The sequence below is a fragment of the Pithys albifrons genome, chromosome 3 (assembly GCF_047495875.1).
Source record: "Pithys albifrons albifrons isolate INPA30051 chromosome 3, PitAlb_v1, whole genome shotgun sequence".
Lineage (NCBI taxonomy): Eukaryota > Metazoa > Chordata > Aves > Passeriformes > Thamnophilidae > Pithys > Pithys albifrons.
The window spans coordinates 43,865,468-43,884,223 of record NC_092460.1 but is presented as its reverse complement, the minus strand read 5'-3'; the positions used below and the strand labels follow the sequence as shown (position 1 = coordinate 43,884,223).

The window sequence follows — 18,756 nt, the reverse complement described above, 5'->3', positions numbered from 1 at the left end:
GGGTTGGTGCGCACGGCGCGTGCGCGCGGGCGGCGTGCGGGCGGTTGGTGCGCGCGGGGCAGCCGCAGCAGTCGCTGCCCCCGAGCGCCTGCTCCGTGTTCGTGCTCCGCACCTTCCATCGCGGCAGCGCCCGGCGGGCACTGCCCCCGAAGCGCCTGTTCCGTGTTCCGTGCCCTCCTGCGGTGCCCTCGCTCCAATCCCGCTCCCAGCGGCTGCGCCCGCAGGAGACTCCGCTCCGGGCCGTGCCCTGGGCGCGATGGGCGCGCCGCTTCTGCTGCTGCTGCTGCTCGCCTGGGGCCGCGGGGGCTCGGGCGCGGCCCCTGCCCGGCTCCAGCCGTGCCCCCTGCGTGTCACCTGCCCGGGCCCTTACGGACAAGTGTCCCAGCGGCAGGACAATGAGCACAGAGTGTCGTGCCTGTGGAACAGCACCGTGATCCTGCGGTACCGGCCCGCCCCGGGAGCGGGGCCGGAGGCAGAGGAGGAGCAGCCACCCCCCCCACCTCGCTGCCTCTGGTTCCTGAACTCGGCCCATGTGGGCAACACTTCGCGCTGGGCAGGCCAGGTGGTGCTGCGGGCAGGACACGCTCCTCCGCCCGGGGTCTGCCGTCGCCTGACGGTGCGATGCTCGTCTGCCTCCTGCGCTGCACCCGAGTGCTGCCACCACAACGTGAGCATCGAGATCTGCAGGCAGGAGGTGCGGCTGTTCGTGCTGTGGCCGCAGACACGCCTGATCCGCGCTGGGGAGCCGGTGGAGCTGGGCTGGTGTGCGCGCCTGCAGAGCGCGGGCTGGCAGTACCGCTTCAGCAGCCGGGCAGGCAGCCCCGCCACCCTCCTGCTGCCCAGCAGCGAGCACCGAGAGGCACAGTCACCTGCGATCTACCCGACAGTTGAGCTGCAACGCACCTGTGCCGCCTACTACAGCTACCGCCTGACCGTGCGCTACAGCGAGCCCGGCATCCACGGCGCCTCCGTCACTATTGAGCAGATGCCTCAAATAAGCCTCAGCATCTCTTTCAAGGTGGAGTCCGCCTTGCTGCATCTCCTCAGCATCAGCTCCAAGCTCCTCAGTGTTTCTCAGCAGCCCCTCAGCCTGTCCTGGAGGCTTCAGCCCCTTACCCTGAGCACACTTGCCTACAGACTGGTGGACACACAGGCTAGAGGAGGTTGGCTCCACTCCTACACATCCTTTACGCTGCCGAGCAACTTCTGCACCATTTCCACACCTCAGAGCCAGAGCGAGATAGTGGTGGCAAGTGTTTATCTTCACGTTGATGTAAAGAGGTTCGAGGCGTTGTCAGGAGAACTGCACCTACTCAATGGTACCCTGATCCTAACCACAGGAAAAGAAACCCCCACCCATGTCAACCTTCACCTGGGGAAGACCAACAGCAGCACTTACATTTTCAGGTACAGCCAGGGAACATTTCACACATCTGCAGAAAACAACAGCCCTATTTCCACAGATCACCCTAACACACACACTGTGTTCTACCAACACGAGGAGCTCTCCTACTTACTCACCATAGAGTTTCTGGGCTTCCAGTGGTACAAGTTGAATATGTACCTTTATATGAATCAGAAAAGGGCTTTGTTTGGGTCTCTGGCAGAGAGAAACCTTGAAGTACATGTTTTCAGTAGCCGTCCTTCTTTTCTACAGAACTTCACTTATTTAGTGTGGTTTATCCCTGCACAACATCCAATGCTGCAGTGTGAGTGGACCTTCCATCTGCAGCTTTTTGGCACACACAAAGACCACATTGTCCAGAGCAGCACATACACATACAGTGATCATGTGAAAAATGCCACACGTTTTGTCCGTCACTCTGCTTTACCCTTTGATGCAGACAAATACACGGCGTTTGTGGCAAAAGTGAACTGTACCACCAGTGCACCTGTACCAGCTCTTCTAAATGTCAGAGTCAGCAACTATACTGAAAAAAACATAGAAGCACCAGTGGCTTGCCAGAAAAAAGAGTGTAAGTTACGCTTGGTGTGGATTCAGAGAAGTGATCGCAGAGCCATGATCCTGTACAAGAAAAGGGAAGAATCTTTTTACCTCTTCGCCAGAGTAGTCGCAGACTGCCATATCGGTTTATCTGTCTATCCCAATTGGTATGTCTATCCTGTTAAGGACACAAAAAATCCACCAGACTGGTCAACACAACTGAATTCTTCTCTCTTTTATGGCTCAGAAATGGTACACTTTACTGTTCCCAGTAATACTTTAGATTATGGGTTGTATCTGTTTTTTTTCACAGTTAAGATAATTCCAATTGGCACCAAAACAGTCCTCAAGGGCTCAGACAGAATTTATGTTCAGATTGAGAGACCTAAACTAGTGGCAAATATCTCAGGAGCGCCGTTCCGCGTAGTGGATTTTAATGAGAGCTGGACTCTTGATGGCTCAGCATCCTCTGATCCTGATCCACAGGGAGGACCAATGTCATTTACTTGGTACTGCACTAGAGATATATTAGACTATGACACCATGAAACTCACCCCACGAAAAAAATGCAATCCATCCCAGACAGATTTGCACTGGTTAACACCCTCAGGCCCCATTCAAAGAATACCACCAGAATCCCTACCAGGAGGTGCCATATACTTCTTTCGCCTTGTGATTCAAAAGGGCAGCAGGACAAGTTATGCTGACCTAGTTGTAGCTGTGGAGCCTGGCCCCCCACTCATTCTGAAGGTGACATGCCTTGAAAACTGTGGTAGCACTTTAATTCCAACAGAGAGATTTGCCTTGTCAGGAAAATGCTCAAACTGTAAGCCAAGTAACAAGCCAATCTACCACTGGTCCCTTTTTTCAGACAGCAAGACAGAAATTAGCTTTGATTGGTCTTCCAAAACATCAACAGGGAGGTCTGGGGCTTACCTGTCCATACATGCTCTGACTTTCACAAAGCCTGCATATCGATCCTACACAGTTCACTTACAAGTAAGTACCTGGGATGGTAGAACCTCATCCTACAGTAGATCATTTAAGGTAAATACTCCTCCTCAGGCTGGCAAGTGTAACATCAACCCACACCGGGGTATAGCCTTTCTGACAAAATTTGTTGTTAAATGCAAAGGATTTTCTGACAGCCATTTACCTCTGACATATAAAGTGATAGTTGCTTCCAATGTACCTGAAACCACCAAAGTTACTTCTGTGGTGGAAAACACATTTGGCACAATTCTGTACTTTGGTTCTATGCCTAAAACTCCTCCATCTCTTCTCCCAGCAGGAATGCCCTCTCATAAGTACACCTTGACACTTTATGTTCAAGTCTGTGATTCCCTTGGGGCGTTTACCCAAGTGACTTTACATGTCTATGTCAGGAACCCAGCAAGCACCCAATCACTCCCTGCTGCGTTTCAGGACCTGCTGGCCTCAGCAAGCAGTTTAAGCACAGCGGGGACATCTGGCTCGCAGACGAGTGATGTTCTTAGAGCTGGCTATTTGGCTTATCTGGCAGCCTCAATCTTAAACTATGTTAAAGCTGCACCAACTCCCCAGCTCCCTCAGGCTAAGTTTCGAGAAACCCTGGTTAAAACAGCCCTGAATATTTCGGTTAAGAACATAATGGAAGTCAACCAAATAGTGGCTGTTCTTTCTGAAGTCACAGAGGAAGTTGATGAAATGAATGTCAGGTCACAAGACCTTGCCATTAGGAAACTGACAGAAGCAACAGGAATTCTGAAGACACTGAGGAATCAGATCCATTGGTCTGAGGAAGCAGAAATTCAGACCAGTGGAATACTAAGATGCTTGTCCAACATCCTGACAACTGATCTTCTGGATCTCAAGAATGTCAGTGCAAATGGAATTGAACAAGTCTTGTCCATCATGGAAAATGTAACAGAGGTAGCCTTTCGGGGCAAAGTCCCTGGAGAAACAGAAACTCTAATGGAAACAAAACACTGGAATATCACTTTGAAGAAAGATGAAGCCTGGAACATCACAAATGCTTTCCGTACTGGTGATACCTGCAGGAATTGCTTTTATCCAACACTGAAAAAGGGAAATGATCCAGGATTGTCCCAGGATGCTGTGTTTTCCGCTGCCATTTTTGAGTTTGATGAGAGCCCCTTCACTTGGTTAGGTTACACATCACAAATCATATCAGCGGTCTTGGGGTTTAAAATGGCAGAGACTAAGGCTAATGGGGATCTAGTTGGGATCACGCCTGAAAGAGCAGATATTTTTCTTGCCAGGAAAGGTGGCAGATCTACTTTTCGGTTAGTAATGGGACCCGACACAACACAAGCTTACACAACTGGAGGATTTAGTTTTGACATCAACAGGAACACTACGAGCATAAACTTCCAGATCATGACAAAACTAAAAGCTACTTTCAAAGTGAAAGTATTTACAGATGCCAATCTCACTCATGCTCAACCCATAGCCTCATTTACTGCTTTTCACAACAGGTCAACAGTTGCAAGTGGAAATGGAACAGCTACTGCTGAGTGTAGCATTAAGGGTCCCTATATTGTCTGTCTCCCAAAGTCACTGCTGACAGTCATAGCTCAGGGAAGCAGCACAGACCGTCTGAACATCTCCATTGTCTTGGAGACACACTATGTCACAAGGTACCCAACCCGGATGCTGGTGGGCATATATGTTTTTAATGACCAGTGCCTGTTTCTGGATGAGCCTGGAGGTCTGTGGAGCAAAGACACATGCAGGGTTGGCTCCCTGACTGACTGGCAGAAGGTGCACTGTGTCTGCGACGCGACGCGCAAGCGCAGAAGTCTGCCAGCCCACAGTGCAACCAACATCAAGTTCTTGGCAGCCAAAGTAGTAGTTCTCCCCAACACAGTAGATCTGGGAAGAAACCTGATAGCACACATACCCAGAAACCCACTGACCCTCATAACAGTGGCCTCTATTTTTGGTGTCTACTTTCTTTTGGGTATCTGGACCATAATAAAAGACAGAGCTGAAAAGGAGATCAAACAGATTATGGTTCTGCCAGACAACAGCCCCTCTGATGAAGGGAGCTTTTTGGTCACTTTGTACACAGGCAGTCGCTGTACAGCTGGGACCAAAGCAGATGTCGCTCTGCAGCTCATCGGCCAGAATGGCAGGAGCAAATTCCGTTGTTTATGGCACCACCCTGCTCCAGCTTTCCAACGGGGAGGGATTGATTGCTTCCTCATAACCACTAAGAAAGACTTGGGAGACATTCATTCCTTCAAGGTCAGGCTTAATAATGATAGCTCATCTCCAAGCTGGTACTTAAGCAGAGCTGAAATTGAGAACACGTTCACTAGGAAGGCCTGGTGCTTTATGTGCAGACAATGGCTTTCTTGTGCCAAGGGCAGTCCCTTACAAGAATGGAAATTTCCCGCCACAGACCCCAAGACACCTCTACCCAAAACTGACTATTTTCTTATTAATTGCAACAAGAGGCTGACAGAGTACCATCTGTGGTTCTCAGTTTTCGCTCCCACTTTCGGTGGTGCTTTCACCAGGTTCCAAAGGTGGTCTACGTGTTTAGCAGTAATATTATTCACCTTGCTTGTTAACATTATGTTCTTTAACAGTGATAAGAATGAAGAATCTCCAATATACCTGAGGTATTTGAGATCAGTAACAGTAGGAATTGAATGTGCTTTGCTTACCATTCCCATGGAAATGCTAATAGTTGCCTTATTTAAGTATTCCCAGAAGGAACCTACTCCTATTGTGACCAAGATGTACCCAGAAGCCAAGCCTGAGTCCTGGAATTGTTGTGTAGTATCCGAAAATGTTGCAAATGTCATCGAAGCAGAGGACCAGATGTCTGACGTGAATTCCTCTCCAGGGGCTAAATCCTCCCAGAGGCCAAAGTCCAGCCTTACTACCAATTATACAAAAGGAGGCATGTTTCTGAGGAGAAGCACTGCATTGGGCACCACCATCAGGGAACTGCGTAAGAGCCCAGCCACAGAGCCTGTTCTCTGCTGGTGGTGTGTGTCTGTCGCGTGGGCACTGGTTGGGGCTATAACTATACTGTCATCATTTTTCATTGTGTTGTACGGTTTGTCCTATGGCTATCAGACTTCATGGGAGTGGCTTATTGCATCTGGAATCTCCTTCCTTCAGAGCGTGTTTCTCCACTCAATTCTGAAATCAGTGCTTTTCTCGGCTCTGAGTACAATATGCCCAAAATATTGTGAAGACCTCACCTGGGTTACCCAAGAAAAGCATGTGGAGGTACACATAACTGAAAGAACTAAGAGCGCTGGTGAGAAGAGAGGTGCAAGTTAAGGCCACTGAAGTCAGAGGTACCAGGCAGCATAAGCCTTTGGAAAGGTGCTGAAAAGGGCAAAAGTTAAAATAAAGGCATTTCTTTTCATGCAAGTTTTCATCAGTCACCTTGTCTTTTTATCGCTGCTATTAACAAGTTTCTACTACAGCCAATTTCTGAGTTGAAGCTACTTCCAAAAATACCCCACACAGTGCCCCCTCTACCCCCGCACAGCTGCCTCTGCCCCCTGCACAGCCCCCTCTGCCCCCTGCACAGCCCCCTCTGCCCCTGCACAACCGCCCCCCAGCCCCCTCTGCCCCCTGCACAGCCCCCTCTGCCCTGCACAACCGCCCCCCAGCCCCCTCTGCCCCCTGCACAGCCCCCTCTGCCCCTGCACAACCGCCCCCCAGCCCCCTCTGCCCCCTGCACAGCCCCCTCTGCCCTGCACAACCGCCCCCCAGCCCCCTCTGCCCCCTGCACAGCCCCCTCTGCCCCTGCACAACCGCCCCCCAGCCCCCTCTGCCCTCTGCACAGCCCCCTCTGCCCCTGCACAACCGCCCCCCAGCCCCCTCTGCCCCCCGCACAGCCCCCTCTGCCCCCACAGAGAGCCCACTCTGCTCCTTCACAGCCCCCTCTGCCCCCCTCACAGCCCCCTCTGCCCCCACACACGGCCCACTCTGCCCCCACACACGGCCCCCTCTGCCCCCAAACAGCCCCCTCTGTCCCCAAACAGCCCCCTCTGTCCCCCTCACAGCCCCCTCTGCCCCCACACACAGCCCCCTCTGCCCCCGCACGGCCCCCTCTGCGCCCCGCACGGCCCCCTCTGCCCCCGCACGGCCCCCTCTGCGCCCCGCACGGCCCCCTCTGCCCCCGCACGGCCCCCTCTGTCCCGTACAGCCCCCTTTGGCCCCGCACAGCCCTCTCTGCCCCCGTACGGCCCCCTCTGCGCCCCGCACAACCCCTCTGCCCCCGCACAGCCCCCTCTGCCCCCGCACAGTCCCCGCACAGCCCCCTTTTCCCCCGCACAGCCCCCTTTTCCCCCGCACAGTCCCCTCCGCCGCAGCCGAACCCGGGAGGGGCAGGCGAGACTCAGGACGCGGGAAGCGGAAGCGGAGCCGGGACGGCCGCGAAGAGGAGCCGGGCAGGAACCGCAGGAAAGGAACCGGGAAGGGGGCAGGAGAACGGGAGCCGGGGTGGGGAATCAGGAGAGGGGGAACCGGGAACGGTTTTATCTGACACCCTTTGAAATGTAAGTCTGGTTCTGTTTATAGGCACTTTGTTTCTTGTATGGTTTCTCTAGTTTATCCGTGACTCAGAAATACGTGAGTCTCCTGTGGAGTACTGAGAGGGGCTTAACCTGTGCAGTGTAAAGACTTGTGCTGATGAGGTTTGAAGCAGAGAAAATCAGATTACTTATCTGTGCCACTACTTTGCCACTGACCCTGACAATTTAACAGTGATTTATTATTTCTGGCCTGCCTTCCAGGCCTGTTAGCAGAGCGCTCTGAGCAGAACTGTGCTGAAGCCCTCAGGAGTCTCAAGAGAACTGTACTGAGAACCATTTCCTCACATCCAGATCAGGTATCAGTTGCAGACAGCATGGAGAAACACAGTATTATCTAACCCATGCCTTTCTTTTACTGCAGTTATTTCCTTACTATGGCACTGAAATCTGTGTGCTTCACCTTTGGCCATGACATGTAGGCCAGCCTGACACACCTCCTGCAGCTTTCTGGTCTAGACTTGGCAGGTTCCTGCGGAGCGTGCTAGTTCAGTGATTGCTTCATAGCCAGGCACCTGTGGGGAACTGTTCCCTCCAGAAAAGCTGGGCCTATGCTTAAAGTAAGGATGTGTTTAAATACCTTGTGGCTTCCAGCCAAAGTGGGAAAAAATGGGCAGAATTCAGTTCTAGACAAGCTGTTGTAAAAGACCTGTTCAGCAGATGTCAGCCAGTCAGATTTTCAACACATTACTGGCACTGCTTCAGAAATTTCCAAAGAAAAGAGAGGAATCCAGTGGTAGCAGTGGTGATGATTTGGGTCACTTGTGGTCATGAATTTGCCTGTCATTATGAAGGGATTAGTGCCCTAGGCTTTATTCTCTAGAGATCCTTTATCCTGCTCTGGTTTGCTAGAGAGAAACAAGCTCTCACTCATGCTTCATGTGTCTGGAGGGGACACAGACACCTCATGACAGTTGTCACATCAGGCATCTTGCTAGATGGGGTGTAGGGCCAAGACAACGAGCTGACATTGTGATAAACCAGTGTCTGTCTTGACTGTGTTTATAACATAAAGACATGGTTAAGATAAAGCCAGTGAGCTCTTTGGAAGGGACTCTGAAGGAGTGCACCTTGGGCCTTGCCTGCTGCGTGGGTTGGATTAAGGGTGGGAAGCACATGCACAAACTAAAATCCCAATACACTTGCCATTAGGTATCTTTCTTCAGCAAGAGAATGGCTTCACTTGGTTGCATAGCAAGCTTTACTTCTGAGTGGGAGTATTCACTCTGAAATCTGTTCATTAACCTCACACCTTTAAGTAGTGACCTCAACTTTCCCAAGTGCTGATATGTAGACAAGCTCTCAAGACAAATGGTGTTCCCAGTGAAACAAAATTTGGTACAGCTGATACCAGTGACCTGTAAGCTGGGAGCAAAATGGAAAGCATCACAAATTCATGTGTGCCCTGCAGGCAGGATCATATGCTTTTCAACTGGCATAGCCAAAATCTGCTTGTACATAGATATCATTCCTTCCCAGTGGTAGTCGTTGAACAGATTCTGTTCTACATGCCAATGGTCTATAAGAGAGCAGGTGTTTCTATATCTAACGTACCTCAGCTCTGAACCCAGGGCTGTTATTTTGACTTGGGATCAGGACACATTCATTCCAAAGTCTGTGATCCTCACTGCCATAAATACTTTTTTGTTGTTGTGGTGGTGGTTCTTAAAATTTTGCATTATTTTAAAGAAAAGATCACCATTATAGTCTATTTGATTCAAGTGAATTTCCATACTCTACTGTGGGGTTCATGATTTCCCCTTTTTAAAAAAGACTAATAACAAAGAATTGCACAAGTGTTGATCTGAATCTAATTCTTAGCTGAGTTGGTATGCAGTTTGAAGAATCCAAATTTAGTATACATGGAGAAATAGGCTGCATGTACGTGCTCTGTAACAACTGAAAAATCTGAAAGCACTTTAAATAAATTCTCTCATATATCCCAGTGAGGTGAGGAAAATACGTGATATCCAAGGGTCATATAATTTGTGAAAAATTGTCATTTCCTAAGGTGTTTGCAAGGTGGATTTACTTATTAAACCAGTGTCCAGTCCCATTTGTGTTACATTTGAAGAACTCTGTACTACTGAAATGCCAGGAATGCCAGTGGAAAGGCAGGTGGTAAAGGAGTGATAGGGTAAGGGAGATTATATCCAAAATGAAATGTCAGGGTTTAACAGGCTAGAACTGTCTGAACTGGGTGTCTGTTGTGAAGCCTCTGTAACCTCTGAGGGTCTCCCTGGTCTTCTGGAACATTAGAGGACAAGCAGTCACAACTCTGCTTCACCTTGCCCCTAATTCACCTTAGCAGCACATGTCCCTGAGGATTCAGTTTCACCCTGCTGGGTGGGCAGAAATAGCATCTTACTGTCACTAAAGGAGGGATGCACAGGTTCCTCAGCTCAGCCCTGCCTTTCTGCTTGCAGTGCAGTTTTGTCTCTTATCTTTTGCTACTCTTGGCAGCTGTTGGATTCCTCTGCAAGCAAATTTCATTCCTTAAAGCAAGGGGGGGGGGGGGGGAAGAGAATGGAAGAAGGAAAAAAGACCTATTTTTTAACTTGTTACTACATTAGTAACTAGTGTGATGTAGTGAGATTGAAACCATGCACCAAGGTGTTGGATGCTGGATGCCAGCTGCCCACTCTGTATTTTGGGATGTTTCAGTTTTCCTCTGGTTCTGGCCTGTGTGGCCACCATATGGGCATTCAGGCTGGCATATGTTTGGTGGGCTTCTGGGGCACATCTTGGTTTTCTTTTGTCTGAAACTGTGTGCTCAGCGATGCAAGCCCAGTGTGGGAAGGAGGGACAGTCAGGCAATTTGTTCCTAAAGAAAACCCCTGAGCTGAGCTAAAGCATAAGCAGAGACATGGCCTTAGTGGATCAGCTCTGCAGGGAAAGGGGAGTGGGAATGACCTGTGGTCCTTTGGCAGGCTATGTATGTACTCAGCTGTGGGCACACATGACCTACCTGCTGAGATACTGCCCAGATCCGAATTCCTAGTGCTCCCCTTCTTCAGATGGCAGCTCTGCTACACTTCAAAAAACTGACAGGTTGGCAGCAGAACACTGTAGGCCATGGAAAGTGTGAGGGCTTTGAGCTAAAAGCTGTTCTTTTCTTGATGACTGCAAGATAAGTGTGTCTGTACAAGAAAATGGTGTGGGTGAGGGCAGGTACCCAGTTTGCAAACAAGCAACTGCATTTCATTCATGGATTGGTGCAATTTTTGGGCATGCACATGGTTAGCTGTGCTTGATAGGATTGTGCATACATAGCAAAATCAATCCTAAAAGCCTACTTGCCACACCATTCTTTTGGAAAAGCTCAGGGTGTGACTCTCAACTGATGTTAGTGGTACTGGGGAAGGGTAAGCTCCCAAATGTAAAGGAAAGGCCAGGATTTTAAACAAGTTATGTGTAAGCACCAAAGCTGCTGAAGCAGGAATTCCTGTGTTTCTGTCTCAGGACTGACAGCCACGCTTCTCTAGTGGGGGCCTGAAGTCTGTCAGAAGGATGGATAATAGCTTTCCTATGTGCAGAATCTCTGCTTTAAGGAATTATATGGGCATCCACCATGAGGATAAAGCAGTCATCCCCTTCTGTCTATTTTCATAAATATTATGGGAGCTAAACCTTTTTAAAGGTATGTGCTCTTCTGACCTGTGTGGCTTGAATGGGCCAACACTCCATCTTGGTGCAGGGTGAGCACATTAGCCTCATTTCTGTGAGAAGCCAGGTCAGAACAGGGAGCCAGGGGGAAGCTTCCAAAACCCTATTCAAAGGTGAACCAGAAGCAAAGAAAAAGACCTAGTAAATCATTGCAACACCTGCCTTTCTGGTACCTGCCTCTTGAATACAGTCCCAAACCTTCTCAGTTTGCATTTTGAGGGATAAGGCAGGCATCTCTGGATTGGGATTCTGCACAGCAGCAGACAGGGAGTCTTGTGTTGAGAAGTACTTAGGGAGTATAGACCTCAGCTGAGCAAAGGGTTTTCCAGAGCAAAGCCTTGTGCTTTGTCACCTAAATTCTTTCATGGATCAAGTTCCAAATTAATGGGTGAACTTTATATTTAAGCTGCCAGGCTGCAATTTATGGACCTGTCTAATGAATTTGGAAATTTAAGTGAGATGTGGGAAACCAGCTTGATTTGGGAGAAAAGACTTGACTAGTCGAGGGTTGCAATAGTCAGTTTTCAACTGGATTTTATTTTGCATAGCCAGATCTCTCAGATTTTTTTAATCTCTTGCAGGCATATTCCAGCTAAAAGGTTTTGGGTTTTTTTTGTTTCTTGTAGGTTGCTTAAAGATGGATGCTCCTAAAGAAGTTGAGGCTACAGGAGAGTTCGAGTGTCAGCTCTGTGGCTTGACAGCTCCCTGCATGTACTATGGGCCAAAGCCACCAAACTCACCCTCCATTGTGTAAGTGCCCTCGGGGGTCTCAGACCTCATTTCTGCTGTGAGCATGAGAATCCCAGTACTGTGGGACAATGTGCACTGCATGAACACAACAATGTGCCATATTGCACCTGAATGTGAGACTTAAAGTGATCTATTTTTAAGATCTGTTTGATAGGACACGGAGTTCCAAACAGCAGTGCTTTTTTGCATGAATTAGATAATCCCTTGTTAGATTGTATGATGCTAAAATGTGTGGATATTTAGTATCTCTTCACCTTTTCAGGGACTGAAACCTTTTCCATCTATGCTAAGCAGGGATAGCTTGACCAGAAATTGTGCAGTTACAACTTTGTCTGCAGACATTAAACTCTCCATAAAATAAAGCACTTTGCTTTCAATGCATGAGTAGCTTGGTAGAGGTTGTCTTGGTCAATGAACCATCAGATAAACGTGGTCAGGAACTCACTGGGACTGGAAGTCAGGCATGTACCCAGCATTTCACCCCAGTAAGACTGCTTAGTGTATTACAGAATGGAGACACCTGTTGACCACCACCTATTTGGGCTGTTTTCCTTGGGCAGCTGTATTTTTATCATTCCAAATCCCACAGTGCCGCTGATTTTCCCTCTTCTACTCAGCAGAGCAATGGCTCACTTTGGTCAGGTCCATTCCTAAAGAATCTGAGTTGAAGCTGAATGTAAATCTTTAGGTATCCAAGCTCAGCATTAACATCTCAGCTTTATGGGGATTGCTCAGATGCCAAAAGCAAAAGAATAATGTATAGAACTACAGGCTTACAAGAACCAGCTTCATGCCCCATCTCTCTTGGCTTGCTCCCTGACTCACACATCCCCAGTGTGGTGCTGCAGGAAATGTGCTGGACATGAGGGCCTGTGCAATGGCCAGGACTCTGCAATGAGGAGCTGCATGAATCTTGCAAGGGGAGCTTTGCACACCTAATCCAGTCTTTGTACCCCGGGAGACTCAGTGACAAAACGATCTGCTGTGTTAGGATGCCTGATCTTTCCTAGCAGTGGAAGGCTCTGGCCATCCCATTTTTTGTTTGAGTGGGCAGGAAAAGGAGAGAGAACACACTGGTGGACACACACATACTTGTGTGTGTGTGCATAGGCCAGGAGAAGGTAGTATGGGCTAATCTTTTATCTATATTACCACCAGAATTCAAGTTTGACTTAAGCCCAAGAGGAAGCCAGCCTTGCTGGGTGCCCTGTGCAGACAGACACCCAACTGACTTCTGTAATATTTTCCCTGGAGCTCCCAGGAAGAATAAGACCTTAGTCTTTCCCAAGCATGTTACCAAATTATTAACAAATGCACTCCGTTGATACCCTGGAGCAAACAGTACATCTGTGACATAAAGTAAGTACAATGTAGGTAATTGCAAGGCTTTCTGCCAGTAGCTCCTGATTTCAAGAGGTGCCAACCTTAGCTTTACACAGTGACATACCTAAGAGCAGTAAAACCTTTGTATTTCATACTCATGTGCATGTAGCTTTGGAAGAGAGCGTCTAATTAAAAGCTGTGCAAATGAAATGGTAACCTGACAGTTGGTACTGAAGTTGGCCATGCAAAAGAGTCCCTGTCATAAAAAATGGAAGATTAACAATTACTTTAAGGTAGAGCATTCAGAAAAACCTTAGTGAGATGACATTTAAAGGCTCACCAATTGCCCTGATTTTGGAAGACACAAAGTGTAGTACAGCACTGAAGGCAGTTGCAGCACTGAAGAGAAAAGGAGCTGCTCCATTGTCTCACGTACAACAGCAAGCCAAGCAACTCATTTACAAAGGACTGATAACTTTTCAGCCTCCACAATTTCCCCCTCTCTACTGTCCCCTACTGTGAAATCTACCCTTTAAATCTGAAATTATTCTTTTACAGGATTTTGGAAGAAGCCTATGTCATGAAGGATCCTTTCACCCCTGACAAGGACAAATTCATCATCCTTGGGTCTCACTGCAGTTTGTGTAACAGATCTATGTGTGTTGGTACAGTAAGTAACAAGCAAAACAAGCTGCTTCAGTGATTTCTTTTTGTTCTAGTCCTGGTGATGTGTTAGAGAAAGATCAAGCAGCAAAAAAACCAAAAAGCATATTTTTAAGGCAAGCCATTCCCCCTTGTCCTACCACTACATGTATGTTGATTGTACATGATTGTATGTTCTTGTGGATTCTGCCTGTGCTGTGCCAAGCTCACTCTCTGAAGAAGAAATGGATTAGAGTAGCAGCTGAGAGGCCACCTTAAAATGTCAGGTTTAGCTTTCTTTTTAACAGCAGGGGCAACACAGACACATTTTGGACAAACTTGAGGACTATTTTCATTCCCAAATGAAATGTCTTGAATTTATGAAAGATTCAACAGATATTTCCAAGTGTGGCAGTTCAGTCTGTCAGAAATACAGCATTTCAGCCTCTCAGGATCTTTGCACACAGTATGAGTTTTTGAAAGAAGGTGGACCTTTTTCCTTGAAAAGATGTCTTTGTTTCAGTTAACCCAGGCCATGGCAATGCACAGAAGACACTTGCAGTGAGCTAATGGAAGCCTCTTCTAATCTTTTTAACAGTCCTGCTTATTTTGCCTATTGTGGAAATATGTGACTCATTTACTGCTTGTTATCTGAGTTTTCAAGATTCCCCTGATGGTATCACGCCAAGTAAAACCTTGATTGTAAATAATTGGGAATAAATTTCCTACCAAACTGGCCAGGCCAGATAGTGAATCACACATATGACTGGTTTCAAAATGTATTTGGCAATATTGCTTAGGTAACATTGGAAGAGATCTGCAGAATTGATAATTAGTGCTTTAAACACCCACACCACAAAGTGAGTAAACACATTCTATTCCTCTTTCATGTAGGGAAAATTAAAAGTCCAGAGAAGTAAAAACTTATCCAAGGCAATAGGGAGAAACAAAGTTAGGATAATGTCTCTGTGGATTGGTTTTGGTTCCTGCTTGTGCTTGACTCAAGTAGATCAGCTCAGCCCTGGGCTGAGCATTTCCACAATGCTGTAACATATGAATTGAAGCTGAAGAAAGTCAGGCTTTCTTGGGCCTCTTTGGCAAAGAAGCTGGACCAGTTGGAAAGGTTTTAGTGACAGGTTGCTTTCAATGTTATGGTAATTGAAAACAGTACTAGGCTAGTGGGGTGCAAAATTAAGACTTTTCTAACTTTAGATTTGGCAAAGGGAGTGGATTTATATTCTAACTTTTGTACCTAGGGAGGCTTAGATACAGATGAGATTTTAGGCTTTTCATAAGACAACCCATGCTAGCTGAAGTGTATTTCCTTACAATTGCTGCACCAGTAAAAGTCACAACAACTGTTCTGTATAGTGCTCGTGAATTCACATTGTAATGGTTTGACCCATGGCTTCCCCAGTAACCATTGTATCTAAGGAAGTTACAAGTATTCCACACGTGTCTTCCATGTAGCAGTGGGGGAGTGGTTTTTGTTTTTCCTTCCTTCCGGTCCTTGGCTGAGGAGCTGGAGGGAGGTGGTGGAGGTCTGGTCCCTCCGGTCCCTGGTGTTTCTCCTGTCCTGGGTGAGATTGTTTCATTCTTGTTCCCCTTACTTGAGGTTTTTAATTGTGTTTGTTTTGATTCATTCGGTTTCTTTGGGTTGGGTTGGTGTCTTCCCTATTTTCCAGCTAATCAATCCCCTTTTCTCCCTTTCCCTCTCCCCTGGGGGGTGGGATCCTACGTATTGTGTATACAGTGTGGTTTGTAAATGTTAGTAAATATAATTTATTCTTTTTATTCAGTTCAGTTTCTTTAGAGTGCATTTCTTTTCAGTTTTTTTTTCCCTTTCCTTTGCTGGGAAAGTTTTGGGAGGGGGAAGGGGGGCCAGTCCAGGGTTGGCAACAGCTAGGCCAAACCTGCGACACACATCTTCAAATATCCCCTGAAATTTCACTCAATTTACTCCAGTCATCCTGCAGCATGTATTACCCTGCTCAACCAATCTTATCACAGGGCACTGCTAAGTGCCATTAGTTCTGGTCCAACAGGGAATAATTCTAATGATTATCTGTAATGTCTTAAAACCTGTCAAAACCCCACAAAAAGGAAGAGAATAGAAATGCTTTTAAAAGTCCTTGGACAGGTCGAGTGCCCTTCTTCCTACTTCCCTTTCAGAAAAGGGGAGACAAAATTATATAATCTGAACGTGATAGTCATTTAAAACGGTTATTTCTGTTTTATTGCAGCACTTACTAGTAAAAGATAAGAAAAGAGGTGGCATTTGGGGAAGAAAGAAGGAAAGGGAGCAAGTGTCATCCCTTGTTGCTAACCTCAGCAGAAGGTGACTAACCACTGACCCTGGACATGACTGTAGGTATTAAGTGATCAGTGTAATACTACAGCTACTTTACACTCAGCTTCCAGTCATGTGGGGTCAGTCCTGGACATGGGCAGGCAGAACCATTTCTTTACATAGTGTGGTATGCACTGTATACATTACTTTCAAACATGATTCATGTCAAAACAGAAATAAACTCTGGCAGCATGCTTTGCCAGCTCAGTTTTGCCTAAATCGGACTATTAAGTTTAAAATGTCAGTGGCCCCCTCCTGCCTTAGTCATGGAAAGGGGAAAACATGCTAAAGAATCACCTGATTAAACACAGAGTTGCATTAGAATAATGGTTTAAAAGAAGGGCTTGACTCTACATAGTAAGTTTAATTCATAGGGCATTAGAAGAAGAGTTAGGACTGAGAGAGGAGGACTGAGGGTCCATGGACCCTGCGCTTGGGTGTGCTGTGGTTCATAGTCATCATGTGCCCAAGTCCCAGCAGCCAAAATCAGCACCAGCTGGCAACTCATTTCTGCTAAAAGAATGCAAGTTGAGACCCTGTGTTACCTCTGAAGAGCTGCATGTTAACCTGTGAGATCCCACCTGCAGGAGGGGGAACAGCCTCTCCCCCCTTTGCCAGGGCCCAGAGGCCACTGCTCAGAGCCCTGAGCTCGCCCAGGGTGGCAGGGCTGCCCTGCAAACAACAGCAGCGCCAGCTCAAACCCTCATGTCCCCTTGCAAATTGGCAGCTTAAAGTATTAAGGATACCAAGAGACAAAAAACAATAGGCTCTGGAGGTTGTGCAACTGAAATCCTGTTTCAGGACTTCTCAGAGGTGAACACCTGACATTAGTTCCTGAGTATGAAGAGGCCTGGCAGTCAGTGCAGAAAAGGACAACAGATGAAGAGAAGTTGTTCTTCAAGCTTCCAAGTCACATGGAAGCAGGCTGATTGTGATTTTGACATAATTATCAGCTGAGTCTGCTGCTAAAATCCAGCTAGTGACATAGGAAACAAAAGCTAGGACAGAAACACAGGCATAGCCAAACCAAGCTCCCAGAAAAGGCCAGTTGCAAATGACCATGGCAAGGGGAAAACTTGACTATTTAGGCAAGACCCAGGGAATCCATTTCTCCCCCAAAGATGTCCAGATCTATCTAAACTGATGTCTTTATTCATACTTAAATCCCCAAGAATAATCCATCAGCAACACCAGCTCCAGCTTACCCATGAAATCCTATTTGGAATTTGGTGATCAGCACACCAGGAGAACCATGGACGTCAGTCTCACTGCAGGGTAAAGGAATAATATGTTAATAAGCTTCTCTTCTAGTTGTTCCAAGTCTATACTGCCCACAGATTAAAATATTCCGTAGGTTTTGCTTCTTCCTATTCAATAACTAACATCTGGTGACAGCTCCTGGGTGAAAAATAAGTACTGGTCTGTACCACTTGTTAACAACCAAACCAGCTGTGATTGGAGCATGGCTGGTCAGTGTCATTCCATTTCAAGGACAGTGAAAATAACTTTGTGCACAACTTCTGTACCTTGCCACCAAGAGTTCAGAGAAGAGCCATCAGCTCAAGCTTTAGTACTAGGTATGTTTTTAGGTTTTAACTAGTGAGGACATTTACTGAGCGTAAAGGTGGGTAATGGATTAAATCTCATTTGAATTGTCTCAGCTGAATGGAATTCATTTGGCTCTTCTGGGTGTTGGACACTTCTGTGATACTGACATAAGTGATACATGTTAATATTCTCCTGGGACAATACAGGCACATGGATTAATAGAGGGAAGAGTCATTTTTTGAGGAGTTATGGACAAGTTGCAGCTAAGGTATGTGGGAACCTACAGCCCCCAGCATATGCACTTGGTCCTCATGTTGGCCTTTAGGCCATTTTTGTGGACACTGGTGAGGAGGAGTGTGCTGGCACTGCAAGTCTCACAGGCCAGTGCAGGGATTTGGAAGAACTTCCCAGAAGGGAGAAATCTTCATAAGCCAAGATTTGGCTTTAGAAGAAAACTTTGCTATTTCGGTGAAACCCACAGAATCTGTTGCAGCTCCAGCTTACCCAAGAAATCCTGTTTGGAATTCAGTGATCAGGCCAAGAAACCCATGGATGATGCTGGAAGGAGAAGGCTGCTGGAGGAGGTGTGTTGCTGTTGCCTGCAGGTTTGCTTTAATAGAAGCAGTGGGACAGTTGATTTGGTTAGTGCTTATTTCAGACCCAGATTTATTTTTCATCCAGTTAGCTCTAACCAGATCTTAGAATTATTGAATAAGAAAAACTGCTGAAATATTTCACTCTAGAAACAAAATTAATTGTAGAAGAATTCTAAATATAAATGTAGTTTAATGAGACTGGAACTTTAGAATTTCCATTTTTTGTATCTTGCTAATAATGTTATTTTCTTTACAGGAATGTAGTCTGTTCTACTCCAAAAGGTTCTGCCTCCCCTGTGTGAAGGAAAACCTAAAGGCCTTTCCTCTGGAAATACAAGAAGACATGGATAAAAGAAAGCCCCAGCAGAAACC

At 47.0% G+C, this 18,756-nt stretch overlaps 2 protein-coding genes across 9 annotated transcripts; both read left to right on the top strand.

Moving 5' to 3' along the window:
* Nucleotides 1–256: 256 nt before the first annotated feature.
* PKDREJ (polycystin family receptor for egg jelly) lies at nucleotides 257–6,289 on the top strand. The gene has a single exon (XM_071549814.1). The coding sequence runs from the start codon at nucleotides 257–259 to the stop codon at nucleotides 6,245–6,247; it is 5,991 nt and encodes a 1,996-aa protein (XP_071405915.1). The 3' UTR covers nucleotides 6,248–6,289.
* Nucleotides 6,290–7,390: 1,101 nt separating this feature from the next.
* CDPF1 (cysteine rich DPF motif domain containing 1) lies at nucleotides 7,391–18,728 on the top strand. Of its 8 annotated transcripts, XM_071551517.1 has the most exons (7): nucleotides 7,415–7,476; nucleotides 7,714–7,808; nucleotides 11,802–11,925; nucleotides 13,807–13,918; nucleotides 16,134–16,228; nucleotides 17,413–17,515; nucleotides 18,641–18,728. In XM_071551517.1, exons 3-6 carry the CDS (start codon nucleotides 11,813–11,815, stop codon nucleotides 17,471–17,473), a joined length of 381 nt encoding a protein of 126 aa, XP_071407618.1. In that variant the 5' UTR covers nucleotides 7,415–7,476; nucleotides 7,714–7,808; nucleotides 11,802–11,812; the 3' UTR covers nucleotides 17,474–17,515; nucleotides 18,641–18,728. The 8 variants fall into 8 exon arrangements, 6 of the variants coding, with proteins under 6 accessions (XP_071407617.1, XP_071407619.1, XP_071407620.1 ...); XM_071551516.1 differs by lacking the exon at nucleotides 7,714–7,808 and having other exon boundaries at nucleotides 7,391–7,476; XM_071551518.1 differs by lacking the exons at nucleotides 7,714–7,808; nucleotides 18,641–18,728 and adding an exon at nucleotides 17,995–18,363 and having other exon boundaries at nucleotides 7,391–7,476.
* Nucleotides 18,729–18,756: the final 28 nt, after the last annotated feature.